The 20,474-nt window shown below is 63.1% G+C and overlaps 1 protein-coding gene across 2 annotated transcripts in view; it reads left to right on the forward strand.

Moving 5' to 3' along the window:
* LGR6 (leucine rich repeat containing G protein-coupled receptor 6) overlaps positions 1-20,474 on the forward strand; it is a 107,609-nt gene that overhangs the window by 31,275 nt on the left and 55,860 nt on the right. For both annotated transcript variants that reach the window (XM_072733502.1, XM_072733503.1), the window contains exon 4: positions 3,488-3,559. In XM_072733502.1, coding sequence (XP_072589603.1) covers positions 3,488-3,559 — 72 coding nt within the window. The remainder of the gene's footprint in view (positions 1-3,487; positions 3,560-20,474) is intronic.

Raw genomic sequence — 20,474 nt, forward strand, 5'->3', positions numbered from 1 at the left:
GGTGGAGCCCAGGCTCTGTCTTGCCCGCCCACCCCGGGGACCCCGAAGCCCCTCCGCAGAACCAAAGCAAGGGTCTTCGTCAACCGCGGGTGGATGGCCTCTCGGGAACTCATGGTTCCTGCCCCAGTGCCTCTCAAGCCACAGGGAGCACCCACCCCCAGGGCTTCACAGGTGACCAAGGGAGGTCTGTGGCTTCCCCTAGACTGAGGGCCTGGCAAAACCTACGCCCTGACATCCCTCGCCCAGAGGTTGGGCCCTGGACCGTCATCGGGCTGCGGTGTAACCTGGACATGGGGATTGGAAAAAATCCTCCCAGGTGGTTCCAATGTGTAGCCAGGGTTGAGACCTGGTGCGTCGGAGAGTCCGGCTCGCCAGGCGGGTCAGGGCCAGCGAGCGAAGCAGGGCAATGTGGTCACAAAAGCAGTGGCCCAGGAGGCAGGACTTGGGCCTTAGGCCCGCTGCTGCCATTAGGCTGCTTTGTGACTGGGGGCAGGTCCCCTCCCCTTCCGAGCCCCCCCTTTGTCTCCTCATTTGGAAAACAAAGAGGCTCTCCCCTTCTACAAGGTACTTCCGGCTTTGATGACCCAGTTGTGTTGCCCCAGAGGAGTGAAGGCTGGGAAATGAGGACGGGACAGCCAGGGAGACAGCCCCGGGCCCAAAGCCAACGGCCGCCGACCTCCGGCTTAGTGGGTTGGGATCCCACGGAAGCCAGGGCTTTCTGGACAAACAGACCGACTGCCTGGCGCGGGATGAGTTGCCTGGGGAGGTACCGACTTCCCAGGATGATGTGCCCTAAAGTGCTGCAGCCTCTGTGTTGGGAGGGAGGCAGGATTCGGAGACGTAAAGATCTTTCTAGATTTGGGATGTGACAGAGGAAAGGGTAGGAGGGTCTGAGCAGGTGAGGGGGGTGGAGACGCATTGGGGTGCCCAGGGGAGGCTGGGTTCTGAGCGGAGTTGGCCAGATGAGCCCCGGGGGCCCCGGGAGGGTGGGGGGGGGCTGTGAGGTGCCTGAGCAGCCTGCGGCCCTTCCTGTTTGCCCAACCGGGATTTCTCCATCTCCTCGCTCCGAGCGTCCTGGGGCCTCTGGGGGATGGAGTCAGGGCGGCTCCGTGAGATCCCCCGGGGAGGTTCCCACTCAGTACTTGCAAGGCGTTGACGCGCCTGGAAGGACAGGAGTACTAAGGGCGGACGGCGGGACGGGCCCCGGGCCCCTGAATATCGTAGCTGAGTGAGGGTCTATGCGTCGTCTGGCAGCTTCTTCCTTTGAGAGATGAGACAACCGGGGCCCCGAGGGGAAGCGGCGAAACCACACGGAGGAGCAACGCCTGGTGACGCGCCGCTGAGCGCTCCTCGGCCTGAGATGCTGAGATGCTGCGCCGCGCGGGGGTTCTTTGACTGAATCCATTTAGTCGGCGCCTCAGGTCATTATCATCATCCCCAGTTTACAGGTGAGGACACTGAGGCCCACAGGAGTTAAGTAGACGTCACGGCCATCAGGCAGCTGGACAGAGGCAGAGCCCAGGCCCCAAATCCCGGGCTCCTTCAGATCCTGCAGTGTGACGGCTACGCTTTGAGGAAGCCCGGACAGGTTTAAATTCTACCTTTTTTAATTTATTTTTTTTTTAAGATTTTATTTATTTATTCGTGAGAGACACAGAGAGAGGCAGAGACCCAGGCAGAGGGAGAAGCAGGCTCCTTGCAGGGAGCCTGATGTGGGACTCGATCCCGGGACCCCAGGGTCACTCCTTGAGCCTGAGGCAGATGCTCAACTGCTGAGCCACCCGGGCAACCCAACTTCTACCTTTTTTAAATTAAATTAAATTAAGATTTTATTTATTTATTCATGAGACACAGAGAGAGAGGCAGAGACACAGGCAGAGGGAGAAGCAGCCTCCATGCAGGGAGCACGATGCAGGACTCGATCCCGGGATCCTGGAGTCATGACCTGCTCAACCTCTGAGCCACTTGGGCCTCCCAAATTCTACCTTTTTTAAAAGGTTGACTTTTTAAAAAAGGTTTTTATTTATTTACTTATTTGAGTGACACAGAGAGAGACACAGAGCGCACAAGCAGGGTGGGGGCACGGGGAGGAGCAGGCTCCTGCTGAGCGGGGAGCTGGATGCGGAACTCGGTCCCGGGACCCCGGGATCATGACCTGAGCTGAAGGCAGACGCTTCAGCGACTGAGCCCCCCAGGTGCCCTTTAAGGTTGACTTTTAATTAATTAGTTAATTATTTGGGGATGGGAGGGGGTGCCCAGTGCGGAGCCCGACGTAGGACTAGAGCTTACAACCCTGAGATCACCGCCTGAGCCGAAATCAGGTTGGGTGCGTGACTGACGGAGCCCCCCGGCACCCCCGACTTCCACCTCTGCAGCACGACTGTCCTCGCAGGGGCCGCTCCTGGGACCACCGAGCCTGGCCCCCTTGGCTCACCTGGCCTGGGGCAGGGCCCGAGGCAGGGCCGGCCGGACCCCAGCCCCAGGCTTCTCCGCCGTCATCGGGGGCTGGCTCCCCAGCTTTGCCGGCACCAGGGCTCCGCTCGTCTCCAGGCCGGGCCCACGGCGACACCAGCGTCCTTCCGTTCGTGGGCTTGTGGTTTGGTCCACGTCTGGGATTCTTGCGTATCTTGAGCTCAGGAGGGGGCAGGTGTGGCCTGAGTGGGACAGTCACAGGGCGCGGTCTTCCTCCGCCTGGTCGAGGTCGGCCCCTCAGTGCCCCCGTCTTTCAACCTGAAGACGGGGAACAGGCTCCTCTTCCTAAAGTCCGGGGTCTCCGACCATCCGGAGCCCCACGCGGAGCTCAGCCGAGCTCACCCCTCCGGAGGGCGGAGGGCGTAGGGTGTAGGGTCGGGGGAGGGCCCGCTCCCTCTGCCCCCGATCCCGGGCCCAGCTCTCCAGGCCCGCAGGTGAGAGGCGCAGACGGTGATGCCCCCGGGGCCCGGGGATGGGCCGATTCCAGCCGAGCAGCCTGCCGAGGGGACCCCGCTCTCTGGCTGGCGTGTCCCCCCTCCTGTCCCCCCGCCTGGGCCGTGTGAGGCCGGATGGTGCTGACATGCCGACCTGGGTGTCTCCAGCTGTGCCTGCGGACTTGGGCTCCACACCAATGTACTTGCCCGGGGCCCTGCCTCGGGGGCGGGGGTCTTGCCCCGTCCACATCCTCCCCTCCCCAGAGATGCCCCCTCTTTGTGTCGCACCGACAGGGAAACGGGCCTGGGGAGACCAACGCCGCCACCCAGGCCCTTTCTGACCAAACTGTGACAGAATGGCTGGCGCTCTGGCCTCGGGGCGCTCGGGCTCCCCGCGGCATCTCCTCCGCTTCCTCCCCGGCCCCCCACAGGCCTGCCTTGCCCCCTGCAGCCCTGCCCAGCCCATCTGACCCCAGGGCCCCCCTCCAGCTAACGGGCGGGTGCAGGGGCCCCCGCTAACGGGCGGTGGGTGCAGGGGGCCCGGCTGCGCGCGCTCCTCCAGCCCTGCCCTCCCCTTACAGGATGCTGCAGAACAACCAGCTGGGAGGAGTCCCCGCGGACGCGCTGTGGGAGCTGCCGAGCCTGCAGTCTCTGTGAGTCATGGGGGCCCGGGCCGGGCAGCTTCCTGGGGCCTGACTCACCGCCCGGCCCTGCCTCGGCTTCCCCTCCTTTCTGCACCCCCCACCCTGTGTTCCAGACGATGTGCCGCTCCGGGCTTGGGTTTTTTCGGGGGTTTTTGTTGTCGTCGGTATGTGTGCGTGTGGATCCGGGAAGGAAGGCCCTGGGCCCCCCCAGGACTGTGGGAGTGGGACCTCCCGGGGTGGGGCCTCCGGGGCAGCAGCCCTGGGCGTCTGGTGTCCTGCCGAGGAGCCTGGGGCGCAGGGTGGAGACGGCCACCCCATAGAGGTCGGGCAGGGGCGACCCCCCGCGTAGCCTGCTGTAGCCCCGAGGCGGGGGCGAGGCGGGGGGGCTGGGACTGCATTCAGGGACCCTCTGTCCCCAGGACACAGCCGGCCTGGCCCGGGGCCCTGCAGCTCCCACCTGGCTCGGTGGGGGCATCGGCATCGCGGAGGCAAGGGGCCCAGTGCGCCCGAGCGCTGCGTCTCGCTCCCGCGGGCACCTCGCGGGGCCTGGGTCTAGCGGGCGCCCGACACGGGCCTCCTGAACCGCCTGACTTCCCAAGTACGCCTGCGTTTGATGGGAGACTGAACAGATGTCCCGGGAGCCGTCAGAGTCGAGAGACAGGCTTGGGCGTGACGTTTAGGCACGGGGAAACTGAGGCACAGCATCTGGACGACGGCCTCTGGCCTCCCCGGCCGGGGTTCACTGTGGCCCCCGCCCAGTCCACGGATGTGTCACATTCTTAACTGTCCTGACTGATCCTCGGGGAGCGGGGGTGGGGAGGGTGTGGCTTTCCGTGCTGTGACCCACACTGGGGCCGAGGTGCAGCCGGGCCCGGCCCGCGGTGTGCGCCACAGCACCCCTGCTCAGGGCTCTCTGCTACCCCTCGCTGGCCGTCTCCCCCCCACCCCCGGGCCGCCCCTGCCTCCGCTCACTCTCCCTTCCCACCTCCGCCCCAACGATCGTGGCCTCCGGCCCCAGACACCTGTTGTCCCGCATCCAGCCACACTGCGCATGAAGGTTCAGTCTTGTTTGTTCTAATTGCGAATCACATCTTTTGGCTGCTCGGGGGTCCCCGAGGCCTTGTCTCTCCGACGGCATGCGGCTTCGGGGGCACCGTCTGCACCTCCTGAGAGATGGGCAGGCCCTGCGGCCGGGGAACGGGACAGCTGGCATCTCCCCGCGGCCCTGTCAGTCCCCGTCGCGTGGGGGGTCAGGGCGGGGTCGGAGGCCGGGTCCCCCACTCCGCAGCTCTAAGGCCGATGAGCAGGTTCGGCCTCTCGGAGCCCTGTGAGGAGGCTCTGATCCCGGCCACCCTGTCCCTGTCCTCGCTGTGCCTCCCTTCCTCCCCCTTCCCGTTGGGGATGATCCCCTTCCCCGCCTGCCTCACAGGGTCGCCGGAAGGTCACGCAGGCGCTGGACACGGAGGCATCTGTAAGAAGAAGGCCCCACTCCGCTGCCCGGCGTAGCGGTGCTAACGGGATGGCGTTCGCGTAGCCGGGCACTGAGCCGTGCCTTGTACGCGTATTTTTGAGGCTTCGCTGGGGAGGGTTTGCAGCCTGAAGGGGCATCAGGGAGCGTCCACTGGGTGAAGCATCGGGGAAGGGCGTTCCGGGCAGAGGGAGTGGCACTGCCACGCCACGACGCTGGGGGACCGAGGACATTGTAGAGGCTTCGCCAGGACGCGGGTCCGGCTGAGCTGCGTGCGTGTGGGGGCTGGCGGGAAGGGCAGGCGGCAGAGATCCGGGGTCAGCAGAGGCCGCGCCGCCGGGAGGGCGGCCCTCGCAGGGATGAGGACGGGGGAGCGCAGGAGGGTTTCTAGCAGGACGGCAGGGGGACGGGGTTTGCGTCACTGAGAGATGACTTAGGCGCAGTCACGGAGGACAGCCTGGAGGCGCGGAGCCCTGAAGGGGCCGGTGGACCAAGGGGGCTGAAGAAAGGCACAGCCGGTGGGTCAAAGAGGTTGACGGGGCTGGAAATACCAGGATGGCCCAGTCCGCGCTCTGGATCCGACGCCCTGGGGTGGGGGGCTCCTTCGCTTACCCCCTGCGGGGCCCTGAGCGTGTCGGATCACGGCTCTGCTCCCCTGTTTACTGGTAGGACGGAGGTGGCGCCTGCGTCCTCAGCAGGGCGGAGTGGGGGGAGTGGATGCGCCGTAGGACGCAGCTCTGGTCGCTACTACTGCAGCTGCTGCAGCCGTGGGGTGGGCGGAGGCGGCCGTTGCGGGAGCAGCAGTCGGGCCGTGGGCGCTTCCACTCGGTGTGGACACCGGGAGCCGGGCACGCGGTGAGAGCGCGGTGGGAGGCAGGCCCAGAGGGTGAGCGCTCGGCGGGGGCACAGGGAAAGGTCGCTTGGACCTATTGAACTTGAGGGACCCGTGGGTAGGGTGACGGGGCGTCTCGGACACCCTGGAGAGGGGGCCACGACCTGCAAGACAGCCGTGCGCGCGTGCACGTGTGCACGTGTTGGGGAGAAGGGGGGCGCGTGACCCAACTCGAGCGTTCTGTTTGGAAGGTGTTTATCCTACGCTGGGGCCCCCTAACCGAGACCCTGTCCTACTAACCCGGGTTCCTGCATCACAGAGACAATACAACCAGCCCGGCTGCTAGGCTGAAAGGAGAAGGTGGGAGCAAATGACAATTTGGGGAGCCCCTCCGTGTGCCCGCCGGATGCTCAAGTGCTCCGTGAGCTGTTTCATGTGCGTGGCCTGAGTCAGGGAGGACCCCGGCCCCGGGCTGGGGAGTGAGGAAGGCAGGGCCATACCCCCGCCTGCCGTCCTCGCTGAGCGCTTTCCATCCCGGCTGCAAGGGAGGTGGCTCTGGGCGGCCACCACTGGGTGGCCCCCCCCTTCCTGACAAATACCAACAAATAGAAATTTCCCCCTTCCTGTAGGACGTCGGTGGGTGGGTGGGTGGGTGGGGGCAGCGTATAGGAGACACATCCCTGCCCTCGTCCGTCCTGGGGGCGGTGCAGCTCACGTCCCTGGAGCGAGAGCCCCCCACAGAGTCTGGAGCCCGTTCCTGGAAGCTCAGTGAAGCTCGGGGCCGCGGTTCACCTTCTACCAGCTAGGACCAGACGCGGGGGGATGGGAAGCGGCTTTGGACCAGTGGGGAGTGGGGCCAGGTTAGGGGACCGGCCCTAGGTGGCCAGCGGGGCCTGCTGTAGAGACTGTTTGGCTTGGCCCCGGGGCGGGTGGCACCAGCTCCACGTTCCCCCTCCCTGGATACACTTGCTTCTTCCCCGAGCAACGTGGGAGGGAGACGATGGCAATGCCAGATGTGTCACGCCAGGCTTGAGCCAAGGCCAAGAGAAACCACGGGAAGCCAGTGGAGCCTGGGGGAAAATAGAAACTGGGTGGGGGTGAGGCACGGCCGGGGGAGAGGCACGGAAAAGCAGAAAAACAGCCCAGAAAGACTTCGGGACGGGACGGGACGGGGCGGGGCGGGGTTGGGGGTGCGGGAAGCACAGGCTGGCTGGTCCCTGGAGAAGAATCAGAGAAGCACAGGGGAGAAAACGGGAGCACGGCCCCACCCTGGACACCCCACGGGGCAATGGGTGGTCGCCAGGGGCAGCCTCGAGAAGCTGGCGGGTGTGTGAGGCCCGGGAGGTGATGGGGAGCAGGGCCACCCCCCAAGCTGAAACCCCGAGCTGGAGCCAGCAGGACCCTCTCCCTCCGGCCTGCCTGCTGCTGGGACCTGCTGCCGTGGGGGGGCGGGGGTGCAGAAGTCAGGGATGGAGCGGGGCGGGGGCCCCGCCTGCATGGAAGGAGCTGGGCTCAGGGAGGTGCGGGAAGGGGGCTCCCGCTTACCCTGCTTCCATCTCATTTAATCCTGAAATCCCTGCATAGTAGCTTCCATCGTTCCCGTTTCATAGAAGGACAACCGAGGGCCGGAGAAGTGAAGCCACCTGCCCAGGGTCCCCCGCGGGGATGTAACTGGGCTGGTTTCTATTTTAACTCTGACTCCAAAGTTCCACGTTCCTTTTTTTGATTTTTCTTGAAAGAGCAAGTGCGCGCATGCAGGCAAGGGGAGAGGGCGGCAGGAGGGGCAGAGGGAGCTCGGGAGGGAGAATCCTGAGCAGGCTGCGGGGTCCGCGGGGTCCGCACGGGGTCCATCGGGGCTCGAGCTCACGGCCCAGAGATCGCGACGTGCGCTGGAGAGGCTGGTGCTCAGCGACTGAGCCACCCAGACGCCCCCAAGGACCAGGTTCCCAGCCTCTGTCTCCTCACACCCCCTCTAGGACGCAGCGCTGTAGGGTCCACACCGGCTGCATCGCTAACTAGCAGAGGCTGCGGGCAGGCCCCCCCGTTTCTGGGCCCCGGGCCCCGTACCTGTGCCGTGGGGGGTCACGTGAGACGGCTGCCGACGGGTCCCAAGAGGAAGCACATCGGGCTCCAGAGATACGAGGGCGCCCCGATGGGGTTAAGGCCCTGTGCCTCAGCCGCCTGTGATGGCTGTGTGCTTGCTCTCGGGGTCCTGGGGTCTCTCTGTGCGATGCAGAGCGACCCCCTTGAACCCTTCCAGCCTGGGGTTGTATGAGGGCAAGGATCGGAAATGGCGAAAGCACGGGGCTTCTGAGCAGGTGCGCCTCATTCTGTACGTGTGACCCCCTCCCCAGGACAGTTATCCCCCCAGACGGAGGGCCACAGCCCGGCTGATGACACCCGCCCGTAGGTGGCACCTCCCATGTGGAGGGGCTCATACTTCTTCCCTCTCTTGCTCCAACCCGCCTGGGGTGCTCAGACTAGTAGTGTCCTCACCCCGTTTACGCCGGGGCAGACCACTGAGGCGCCGGGCGGGGCGGGGGTGTTGATGTGACTCGATGGAAGGTACTACAGTGAGCACGGAGCAGAGCCATGGCCCGGCCCGGAGTCCACGCACAGAACTGTGGGGCTGGGCCGCCTCTCGGGTGTTCTGCGGCTGCTGGGTGAGCGGGTGGCGAGCCCTGGGGCCGGGTCATCGCTGGGGCTCTGGGGTCCCCGGTGTTTCCGGAGCCCCTGCCCCCCGGGCTGGGTTCGGGTAGGGCGCTCTGCTGGGGGATGCCCGAGAAGCCCGGATCGGGCTGTTTCCGTCCTCACTCTGGGAGCTCGAGGGTTGAATGAGCCCAGTTTGGGGGCCTCTGACCAAGCCCCATGGACCGCGTGGCCCGTAACCAGCAGAAGCCTATTCCTACCGGTGTTGGAGGCTGGGCAGTCCGAGGCGAGCTTGCCAACGCGGCGGGTGGGAGGGTGAGGGTCCCCTCCTGAGCTGCAGGCTGCCGACCTCTGGTTGCACCCGCAGTCTGGAGGAGCGGGGTGGGAAGCCGGCTGTGTCCCGGTTCTGACCGGGGCTCCACCCTCGTGGCCTCACCTAACCCCAATCACCTCCTAAGGCCTCAGCTCCTAAATCCATCACACCTCAGTCCATAAGAAGGCAAGAGGGTTGGTTGCCTGGGGAGCGAGGGCTGCTGACACTGGCATCAGCATCGATCCTGCAGGCCTCTGGCTTTGATCGTGACCCCAAAGGCTCCTTGAGGGAGGGCCTGCGGCTGGCTGTGCCTGGTAACCATCTACTTGTGAAGAGCATCAAGATTTTTTCTTTTTTTTAAGATTTATTTATTTTAGAGAGAGAGAGCACAGCAGCAGGGGCAGCGGGAGAGGGCGAGAGTCTCAAGCACACGGCCCGCTGAGCTCGGAGCCGACCAGGGCTCCGTGACCCTGAGATGGCGACTGAGCTGAAGTCAAGAGCCGGACTCCTGACCGACCGAGCCACGCGGGCGCCCCGGGAAAGGCTCGCCCTTGCAAGGAGGTGCCCCTGCCTTCGTGGCCCAGTTCACGGGCCCCCCCGAGAGGGACGGTACAGAAGGGAAGGGCTGTGCTCAAGGCTCCCCAGTGAACTGGGGATGGAGCAGGAATGGAAGTCAGCAGGGTCTTCCTGTGTGCGGGGAGAAAGGCCGAGCATGACCCACCGCTCGCGGCCTCCCCAAGCACATCTCCGAGAGGCCCCAGGGCAAGGCCTGGGCGATTCCGAGGGAGAGAGCCAGTGACCCACGAGCCTGGGGAATTCCCTCAAGGAGGTGCCCCCCCGGCCCCTGCTCTCCTGGGCACCTCGGCAGGAGGAGGACATCCCTGGGGGGGATCGAGGAAGGTGTTCTGGGGGCACGATGGGCCAGCACAGTCACGCCTAGGACTTGTGCGAAGTGCGCTCTCTGGACCTGCAGCCTCAGCAGCACCTGGGAACCTGTTAGAAATGCGAACTCGCAGGCCTCACCCTGGACCCGCTGCAGCGGAGTCGAGGACCTCACACACCAGCAGTCTACGTTTTAAGAAGCCCCCCCCCCCCCACCGCCCTGGGGGTTCCATGCACACTGGCATTAAGGACCCGTCTTGGAGAGAGGAGATCCGTTTGCTTGCACTGCCGCAGGGAGGCTGAAGACGACAGCGATCCATGCTCTCCGAGTCCTGGAGCCGGGGGCTCGGAGGTCCAGGTGTCGGCGGGGCCTCTAGCAGCTTCTCTCGGCGGCCAGTGAGCGCTCGCCGTGGCCGCGTCATCCAGTCGCCGCCTTCCCTCGGCACGCGGCCTCCTCCTCCCTTGTGCCTCTGTGTGCTCTCCTATCAGGACCCTTGTCACCGGATTTAGGGCCCACGCAGGTAATCCAAACTATTAATGACATCCGCCAAGACCTTTCTGCTGAATGAGGTCTCCTGCACGAGTTCTGGGAGTTGGGACGCGGCTTGTCCTTCGGGGCGCCACTCTCAACTGGCCGCGAGGAGTAAGATGGATGGCGGGGAGGGTGAGCGAGCCGGCCCCCCCGGGAGAGTGCCTGGGGTGAAGAGCTGAGCGTCGGGTCAGAATGAACAGAGGAGGCTTCCCCTTGCCCGTGAGCCAGCGGTGCAGGCACCCGGCGAAGGAAGGCCCGAGGCCGGCAGGCCAGGGGGAGGAGGCCCTGAGTCTGGGCAGTTCCGGTCCAAGTCGCATCCTGAAGGTGCCAGGCTGCCATGGAGGAGCCCCGAGCTGCCCCCGAGCCCGTCACGCCATCTAGACAATATGATCAGTGCCACCCAAGCTTGCCCGCCAGCCAGAAAGGGCCCTGAGGCCGGGCCATGCTGTGGGGCCCAGCCGAGGGGTCCCCAGGGACGCACGAGGTGGCAGATGGCCTCCCCGGCGCAGCTATTTTAGGTTCCATGATTATATGCTACCGTATTTGGATCTCCCCAAGGTTCCGGGAGTTGATTACTACATTCGTCTGGGGCAGAGGCTGCTCTGAGGTGGGTGGGTGGGCGGGCGCGCGGGCAGCCCCCCGCATGTGAGGAAGCTCTGAACGTGGGTAATTTGGCTCCTTGAGACTCTAGGAGAGTGTCCGTGGTGGGCTGGGCCCTGGGATCCTGTGGAGGGTTTTTCAGCGGTAAATGCTGGTCTGGGATAGAGTCGGCCCAAGCGGGGCCACCCAGGAGCAGCGTGGTGCCTCTCCCCGTGAGCAGCACCTCAGTCTAGACTGCGGGTCTCACCACCCTCCTGCCCCTGAGTCCCACGGGGCTCTTCCAGGCTTAGGCCCGAGAGGTCTGAGGAGCCCCCCAGGTTGGGGTGTGGAAGCTGATAACTCAGATGCAGTTTAGGTGCCCATGGGCCCCAGGGAGAGCCAATAACCAGGGGACCCCCTTCCCCATGGGGAGAAGACAGGAGCAAGTCTCCTTCCTCCATGTTACTGCCCTCTCTGAGCAGCTGACACTAGGGCAGAGCCCTGGCCTGGGTTCTGGGTATGTCTGGGGGAAAGAGGAAATACAGCCACTCGTGTCGGACTATCCACCCATCCGTCCGTCCATCTATCCGTCCATCTGTCCTTCCATCCGTCCATTCATTCATCCATCCTTCCATCCATTTGTCCATCCTTCCACCCATCCTTTCATCCATCCATCCATCCATCCATCCATCAGTACATTCATCCGTCCTTCCATCCATTCATCCTTCCTTCCATCCTTCTGTCCATCTGTCCATCCATCCATCCATCCATCCATCCATCCATCCACTGTCATCCTTCCACCCATCCATCCATCCTTCCTTCCATCCATCCACCCATCCATCCTTCCATTCATCTTTCCATCCTTCCATCCATCCACCCATCCACCCTTCCATCCATCCATTTGTCCTTCCATCCCTCTGTCCATCCTTCCATCTACCCATCCATTCTTCTATCTATCTATCCATCCATCCATCCATCCTTCCATCCATTCATTCCATCCACCCATCCATCCATCCATCCATCCATCCATCCTTCCATCCTTCCATCCATCCATTTGTCCTTTCATCCATCTGTCCATCCTTCCATTCATCCATTCATCCATCCTTCTATCCACCCATCCATCCCTTCCATCCATCTGTCCATCCTTCTATCCATCCATCCATCCATCTGTCCATCCTTCTATCCATACTTCCATCTATCCATCCACTCATCTATGCATCAATCCATCCATCCATCCATCCATTTGTCCATCCATCCATCCACCCATCCATCCATCCATCCTTCTATCCATCTACTGTCATCCTTCCACCCATCCATCCATCCATCCATCCACCCTTCCATCCTTCCATCCATCCATTTGTTGTTTCATCCATCTGTGCATCCTTCCATTCATCCATTCATCCATCGTTCTATCCACCCATCCATCCCTTCCATCCATCTGTCCATCCTTCCATCCATCCACTGATCCATCCTTCCATCCACCCATCCACCCTTCCATCCTTCCATCCATCCATTTGTTCTTCCATCCATCTGTCCATCCATCCATCCTTCCATCCATCTGTCCATCCTTCCATCCATCCATCCTTCCATCCATCTGTCCATCCTTCCATCCATCCATCCTTCCTTCCATTCATTCCATCCATCCATTTGTCCATCCTTCCATCTACCCATCCATCCATCCACCCTTCCATCTGTCCATTTGTCTATCCTTCCATCCATCCATCCATCCATCAGTCCATTCATCCGTCCTTCCATCCATTCATTCTTCCTTCCATCCTTCTGTCCATCCATCCATCCATCCACTGTCATCCTTCCACCCATCCACCCATCCTTCCATCCATCCATCCACCCATCCATCCTTCCATTCATCTGTCTATCCTTCCATCTATCCACCTATCCATCCTTCCATCCACCCATCCACCCTTCCATCCTTCCATCCATCCATCCTTCCTTCCATTCATTCCATCCATCCATTTGTCCATCCTTCCATCTACCCATCCATCCATCCACCCATCCATCCATCCTTCCATCTGTCCATTTGTCTATCCTTCCATCCATCCATCCATCCATCCATCCATCCATCCATCTTTCCATCCATCCATCCATCCCTCCATCCATTGATTTGTTTGTTCAAGCTTTGCTGAGTGCCTGGAATGCCTGGCAGAAAAATTCCTGAGATCAATCATAAAACAAGGGCCTGCCATTCAGCAGCTCGTGGTTTGCTCTGGGCACATCCACACATACCCAGACACCCGCCTTCGCTCCGCCCTCACATACACTATGCTCTTAAGCTTCCAAGACAGAAAATTGGTGCCAGTGAAATGACATAAAACTAGTGTGTGAGAGCAAAATGTGGGTTGACTAACATGATGAAAACCAGGTGAAGCCCAGGAGGGCTGTGATAAGAATCCTACTGGTGGTTACTGTTGTTGAATGCTTTTACCCTATATTATATGGTCCCCAGCCCTAGGCGAAGGCTTAGCAGATATCACCTTTGTTCCTTGGAACAAACCTCGATGGGAGGGACCATGATTTCCATTTCATAGAAGAGAAAATTAAGGTTTGGGGAGTTGATCACAGAATTCAGAAATGGTTCACCTGAGTTCCAAGCCTGTGCGTGCCTGTAACCACCGTCCTAGGCCATGCAGGAGGGCAGCTGGGAGGGAGCCAGGGGTCTGGTTTCCACGGTCATCTTAGGGAAGCTTACAAAGTGCAGATTCCTGGGCCGTTTCTCACAGCACCTGCGCAGGAATCTTGAAGGCTGGGGCCCGGGCTGCGGATGTGAGAAAGCGTCCTCCCAGGTGGTCTCTGAGGCAGGGCCAGATGTGGGAACCATGTCTGGGCCTCGCTACTCCAGCAGCACTGGGCACGGAGCTGGGGAACGTGTCAGCAGTGCCCACTCTCGAGCTGCCGTGGTCAGGAATCTATATTTTAACAAGACCCACCCTTTTACTTCCCAGGCAGCTGGTGTGCAATAAAAATTTGAGAATCACTGTTCTTTTGTGCAGGAGCTTCTGGGGCACCCTACCCCTCTCCCATCCTCGGTGAGGACAGGCAGTAGTCATTGACCTCTGCGGTCCACGTCCATTCAGCCCTGCCCTGTTAGGATGAAGGACGGTCTATGCAAAGTCCTCAAGCGTTAAAATCCATTTTTTGTTCCCTGCCATGACTTGCACATGTAGGGTCAAACGCGAGGTTTGGGTTGCTTTGGCCATGGACCCCCCTAAAGGCAATGAGGTGTATACCACGCGATCTCTTGGAGGATGCTCGTGGAGACACCACGGTTAGACTTTGGGAAGCACGTCCCAGCTAAGACCCCAGGGAGGGTGAAAGCCTGAGCACTTGCTTCTGAACCTCTGGAATCACACTCCCCACCTCTGGCTGGGGGGGCCGGAAGGGGTTTGACCCCATCTCACTCTGATCCACTTGCCGTTTTCTGGAAGCTCACAAGGTCTCATTAAAAGTCAGTGTCACGGGGGCCTTCGAGGAGGAAGGAGGGGCCCCACTCCCGGCAGGAAGAGGGGGCGCGCCTGCCCCGGCTGCACCCCTGCCCGCGGCGACCGCCTCCTGCCTCCCGCCGCCGCCGCCCGGGGACCCAAGCCTGCCGGGGCTGGGAAGGCTGGACTTCGAGAGTCTGTGAGTCATTTTCCACCCGTTTATGAGCCCTCGGAGCCGGGGAGGCCGCCAGCGCCGCCGGGGTGTGGAAGGCACACACGCCGACCGGAAAAGGCTGCGAGCACACGGGGCTCCCGCCCGGCCGCGGCACGACCGGCCGCAGGACCTTGGAACAGCCAGCGGAAGGCGCGGCGGGGTCGCCGGTCCCAGGCGGTTGTGCAGGTGAGGAGCCGCAGGGAGGGGAGGGCTCCCGGTCGCCCGGAGCCCAGGGCAGGCCGCAGACGCTCCTTGGCTCTGAAAGCGGACGACCTACCCGGGAGCCTCTGTGACCTCTCCACCCCGGGGCTCTGAGCTCAGCTCTGGACCGCGGCCCCGGCCCCCCCAAGGCGGCCTCCCTCCCCCACGGGCCCCAACACCTGGTTTTGGACTCGGAGCCGCTGCTTCCCCTGTCAGCCGAGAGCAAACAAGGCCAGCAGGAGCTGGTCGGGAGGACTCGGGGACCCTGGAGGGCCTGGGGTCTCTGCAGGCTGGAGGGAGGCCGCGGGGCTTGGTGGGCTCCAGCTGCTCTGGGGTGGCGGCACTTGAAAGGTCGCAGAGCCTTGGGGGCCGCAGCCCCGGAGAGCCGCTCACCACCGTCCCCCTGCAAAGCCGGCTCGTCCCTGAGGAACAGGGGCCGGCCTGGCCACCCTGGCTCGGTCCCCTGTCCCCGTGCCTCCCAGGAGACATGAACTCAGCATGTCCTCCGTCTCCCCTCCCGCGGACGGTCCTTCTCCAGGGTTCTCTGGCCCGAGAACCGGCGCCGCCGTTCCGTGCGTCCCTCCAACAGGGACTCGGCAGTCCTCTGGGGCTGTCGCTGCTCCCACGTCGTCCGGGCCGGGGACTGTTCATCGGGTTGCGTGGTCATAAGTCCTCCCATACCCCATGCGCCGTCCTCTGCCCGCCGCCGTCCCTTGCCCCTTGCCGCCGCCACGGCCTCCGAAGGGTCCTCGCTTCTCTCTGAGCCCACCGTCACCTGCCCCGCGCTGCAGTCCCTGGGTCTCAAAACACGAACCCCATCATGTCACTCACCTGCTTAAAGTTCTTCAGGGGCCCCAGTCACCCAAGGACCAAGCCCAAAGCCCTTGCTGGCTCCACGCGCCACCTGGCCCCTTCCCTCCTGCCCGCAGCCCACCCTCCGCCTCTGCTGGAGCCCGAGGGGGCGGCCAGCAGCTCGGGGCGCGGCCCAGGTGCCCGAGGGTTCTGGAACACTCGCTCCTGTTTCTCCTTCCGCTCACCTACCCAAGTCCCACTCCCCCATTAGGCCTTAGATATTTATTTATTTATTTATTTATTTATTTATTTATTTATTTATTCATGAGAGACCCAGAGAGAGAGGCAGAGACACAGGAGAAGCAGGCTCCTGAGGCGAGCCGGATGCGGGACTCGATCCCGGGACCCCGGGGTCACAGCCTGGGCCCGAGGCAGACGCTCAGCCCCTGACCCCGAGACGCCCCAGGCCTTGGCTTCAGTGTCGGCTCCGGCAGGAGGTGTTGTGTGTCCCCGCTTGCACCGGGTCCCTGCGACGCCCTCCTGGAGCGGCCTGCGGTGCGCCCCCGCCCCCCCCCTCCTAGCTCGGAGCCGACAGGCGCTTCTATACTCCGAGTTCCCAGAGGTGGAGACGGCCTCCTTGCCCTGCCTCGGGGTTCCCCACGCCCGGCACAGCGCGCGCCCTGGCCCTGTGGCTGCGGAGCACAGGAGTCGCTGCAGGAGTCACCGCGGGACAAAGCCGCGAAGTGACTTGCTGAGTATTGAGGTGTCCGAAGGGGGCTGCGAGGTCAGCCCAGGGTCAGGTGTTCGATGCTGAAGCCCCCGCGGGGAGAGCTGGGCAGCCCTGAGCCAGGCGGGGAGCCTGCTGCCCCCCACCCACCGGGGTCGCTTTTAGGGGAGGCCAGACGGAGGAGGAACTAAGCAGGGAGCGCGGCCGTGGGGAGGGGGCCAGGGGTTCAGAGGGAGAGGAGCGGGTCACCCCTGACAGAGGAAGGGCCTGCGAGGGGCGCAGAGACCGTGTGCGAGGGCTGCAGCCCCCAGCGTCGGACGCCTGCCGTCAGGGCCTGCGCCCTAGTGCGTGTATCAACCTAAAAGAAACAGAAATGGGAAATAGATTTGTTTTCTAGAAACCCGCGTCGTACCTTCCAGAGCCAAGAACAACATTCTCTGCAAGTACCTGCTACTCAGGGCTGGTCTCGGCTGGGCAGCCCCGGGGCTCTAAGATAGAGAAGCAGGGGCTGGGGACGCCAGGCTGACTAAGGTGGGGGGGGGAGGGGCACTCGTAATTTCCAGGGCTCCGGGTGGGGGGGTGGGGGTGGAGAGGAAACCCTGGATTCATCCCAGCCGGGCGTTGGGAGGCCCTATCCTGCTGCTTCCTGCCCTGTCGGTGCTGGTGCTGGTGCCGGTGCCGGTGCCGGTGCCGGCGGTGGGGCTGCTCGGCCTCCCCGGGGGCACCAGGCCTTCTGGGCCCGCGCAGCTGCCCCGGCCCCAGCGGGCTCCCCGGGCCCCACGAACCGCCTCTCAGCCACACATCTGCAACCTGCGGCCTGGAGGGCCCCGTAGGACAAACCCCTCCAAACATCTGGAGAGCAGGGGAGGGGCCACCGGGCAGGGGAGGTGGCGGCTGGGAGGGACTAAGCAGCCCCCAGACTCTTAGTTCTGCTGTTTGCTGAAGCAGAATGGGGGGGCCCCGGCTTCTCCACGTCGTCAGAGGGCACCCCGAGGGTGGTCTCGCTCCTCTGACCGGCAGCCACGCGCAGACCCCCAAGGACTAGGGGGGCAAAGCTTTGGTTGAGTTCCATCTGCTTTCCACCCATCGAGCAAAGTCGCTTCGCCCCACTTCCCTCTAGCTCCCCAAACCTGTCCCTTCCCCCCCAAACTTGGGCGTAAGCTCTTCCTCGCCTACGATGCTTTCCCCTCCCTTCTCCAAGCCTTGCCTCTCGACTTCCTGTATCAGCGCAACACATGCATCATCTCCTCCAGGAAGTCCTCCTACCCTGATTCCCTCTGGCTCTGAGCCCGATGGGCACACGGGGAACACTCGGTCCCAGATCAGGGCTCCTCAGTCTTCACAACCAGGAGGGCAGGAGGGGAGGCCCTGGGCCAGAGCCGAGGGGGAAAGATTCCAGGAGAATTTTTTTTTTTTAAGATTTTTTACCTATTTATTCATGAGGGACGCAGAGAGAGGCAGAGACCCAGGCCGAGGAGAAGCAGGCTCCATGCAGGGAGCCCGACACGGGACTCGATCCCGGGACCTCAGGGTCACGCCCTGGGCTGAAGGCAGGTGCTCAACTGCTGAGCCCCCCGGGGGCCCTCGAGCAGAACTGTCTCGTCTTTGGAGAAAAGCTGACCAGAATTCAGGCTGCTACAGAGGGACGGGGTGAGGGCAGAGGCGACACCGACCCCCTAGGTGCTGTCTAGAGTGTCTAGAGACCTGGCTTCAGCCCTGGAGGGGACAGGGCGCCGGGACACTCGGTGGGCGCCTTCTGGGGGGCCTGGACGGTTCCGAGGAGGGGCTCCCTGCCTCGCCCGGGCGGATGGCTGCCCTTCGGGGCTCGTCCAGCTCCTTGGTGTGAGCTGACAGGTGCCCCGCATCTGCACGGGCCCACGCCGCTGGGGTCGGAAAGGCGGAGGGCGGAGGAGACTGAGTCTGGGCGCACGTGTTGGGGCCCGGTGCCGTGCCAGACACACGCGTGGGCTCTGTCCCCGACCCCTTAACCCAAACCGTCCGGGTCCAGCCTGGGAAGACCCTGCACAGGGCTCGCGCCCCCCCGAGTCTTGGCTCCGTCTGGGGCTCCGCGCTGTGGCGGCCCTGGGGAGCTGCCTCGCTCCGGCTCAAGCGGTGGCTTGTGACTCGGGGCCTTCTCTCGAGGGAGCCGCTGCGTTCCTTGGGCTGCATTTTCTAGATTGTCTAGCTCTGCCGTTCTCTGGATTCAGGATCGTGGGCCGATGGTTCTGAGCCTCGGTTTCCTGACCTGTAAACCAGGGAGGAGAAAGCGATTGTTACGAAGGAGGCGACGCCGTACCGCTGAGGTGCCGTCCACAGCAGGTGCGTCCTGCGTGCACGTGGATGGTGGTCCTGCTCCAGACGAAACCCCGCAGTTGTCTTCCGCAGCGTCATCGTGTTGCTCCCATGAGAGTCCTGCAGAATAGGGCCGCAGAAGGGGCAGGGCCCCCCAACCCTGGCCTGCCGCAGGGAGTGGGGGGGTCTCACCCCCACGTCCCGTTCCTCGTACGGGTCCGTGCCAGCCGGGCCCTCACGGTGACACTCAGGACGCACAGGGCGACCCGCGAACAGTCCCCGGTCGGCGGCGGCTGCTGCACTGGGATGGGCGCGGCATCGGGGGTGGACTTCGGATCCGTGGCCGGCGCCCGACGCCTGCTGTTTGCAGTGCTGAGAGGTCTGACAACCCAACTTCTTTCTTTCTTTTTTTTCTTTTTTGGTTTTATGTATTTATTTTCAAAGGGCAAAATACTTGGATGATTTAAATGCGCGTCCAACGGAGTGAGGCCGCCAAGCCAGCGGCGACGCCGAAACACGCTCTCACTGGCAGAGGCCGGCGGCGTGGTCTGAGTCTTCTCTCGGTGAGAAAAAAGAAAAAAAAGAAACGGGGGTGAGGGGTCCGATACGTTTCCTTATCCGCGGTGTCATCTACCATTTCCTGTGGACACACCTGAACTTTTCCACACTCATCTCAGGAATTTCAAACCCAGATCCATCGTTCGGGGTCACGGTCGCGTCCACGCGGTCCAACCAAGCTGGGGTCTCATACAATAAGAGTCTCCCGAGAGCTCTCCTGGGCCAGGCTTGTCGCAGAGGTGGGCATGCCCGGGACACAGTCCTCGGTTCCCCTCGGACCTCGGGGGCAGGGGGCGGTCACTCCGACCTGGAAGCCAGAGCACACGCAGGAAGGAAACGCCGCCGCAGGGCGTGGGGCCCTGATACAGGTGCAGGGGCCTGCAGCTGCTTCCCGAGCTCTCGGGCTTCAGAGGCCCCGCATGGTGTGACCGTCGGGGTGCACGTCGGGCCTGGTGATCCCCGCAGCCCGAGCCCCTGGCGTGTGGGCTGCCTGGCGGCTGGGAGCTCGTGGAGGAGACAGCACGGCGTGGGGTGCTGAAGGCAGACTGACGGGCAGCTGGGGACCCACGGGGGTCTGCGAGGAGGGGAGGAGCCCGAGCAGACGGGAGGCGCAGGAGGGATCGTGGGGCTGCTGCAGGATGGGGCCGGGGCCCAGGGGCAGGGGGCAGGCTGGCAGGGCCTGGCGATGGCTTGGGCAGGTCAGGATGCGGGGGACGCGCAGGTGACACGAAGCCGACTCCCCTTGCGCTGCTCGCCCCGCGCGGCCCTGGGGGAGCTCCCTTGCCGGCCTCCCTCATCCCGGCTCTCCGCAGCCTGGGACTTAATTACACACGGACGCACTTTTTTTTTTTTAATGTTTATTTTTGCTCTGACTCATTGTACAGAATTTAGAAAATACAAAAAAATAAAAAGAGGGAAATAAAAAATCCCCCACGAGTCTGCCTCCCAGACACAAGCTTGTTAGCGCGGCCGCGGGTATCGCTCCACGAACGCACCTGCGCCTGCTTCCCTTAAGCCACGGCGCATCCTTACAAACCGCTTGGGGTCGGTTTTGTCGTTGCCCCAAGAGCGTGGCGGTGAGCGCCAGCGCGGTTATTTTAGGTTGGGAGAGTCTTGAAAACCGAGGTGCGGTTCACGGGGCGGGAGGTCCCCTGCTCTGAGGTGGACAGTGGGGAGGTTCCGGCACTCGGGCCGACTTGCGCACCCGCCACGCCGATTCCGGGGCATTTTCTCGACCCATCGGCCGTTATCGCCGGCCCCTTCCCCGGCCCCTGGCGGGCGCCGACCCACTTTCTCTCTGGATTTGTTGTTCTGGAGGCTTCGTGCAAAGGGAATCCTACGGTAGGTCGCTTTTCGCGTCTGGCCCCTTAGACTTAGCCCCACGGCCTCAGGCCTCACCCCCACGTAGCCAGGCAGGTGATCAACTCTTCATTTCTCTGCGTGGCCGA

Source organism: Vulpes vulpes, chromosome 13 (genome assembly GCF_048418805.1).
Source record: "Vulpes vulpes isolate BD-2025 chromosome 13, VulVul3, whole genome shotgun sequence".
Classification (NCBI taxonomy): Eukaryota; Metazoa; Chordata; class Mammalia; order Carnivora; family Canidae; genus Vulpes; species Vulpes vulpes.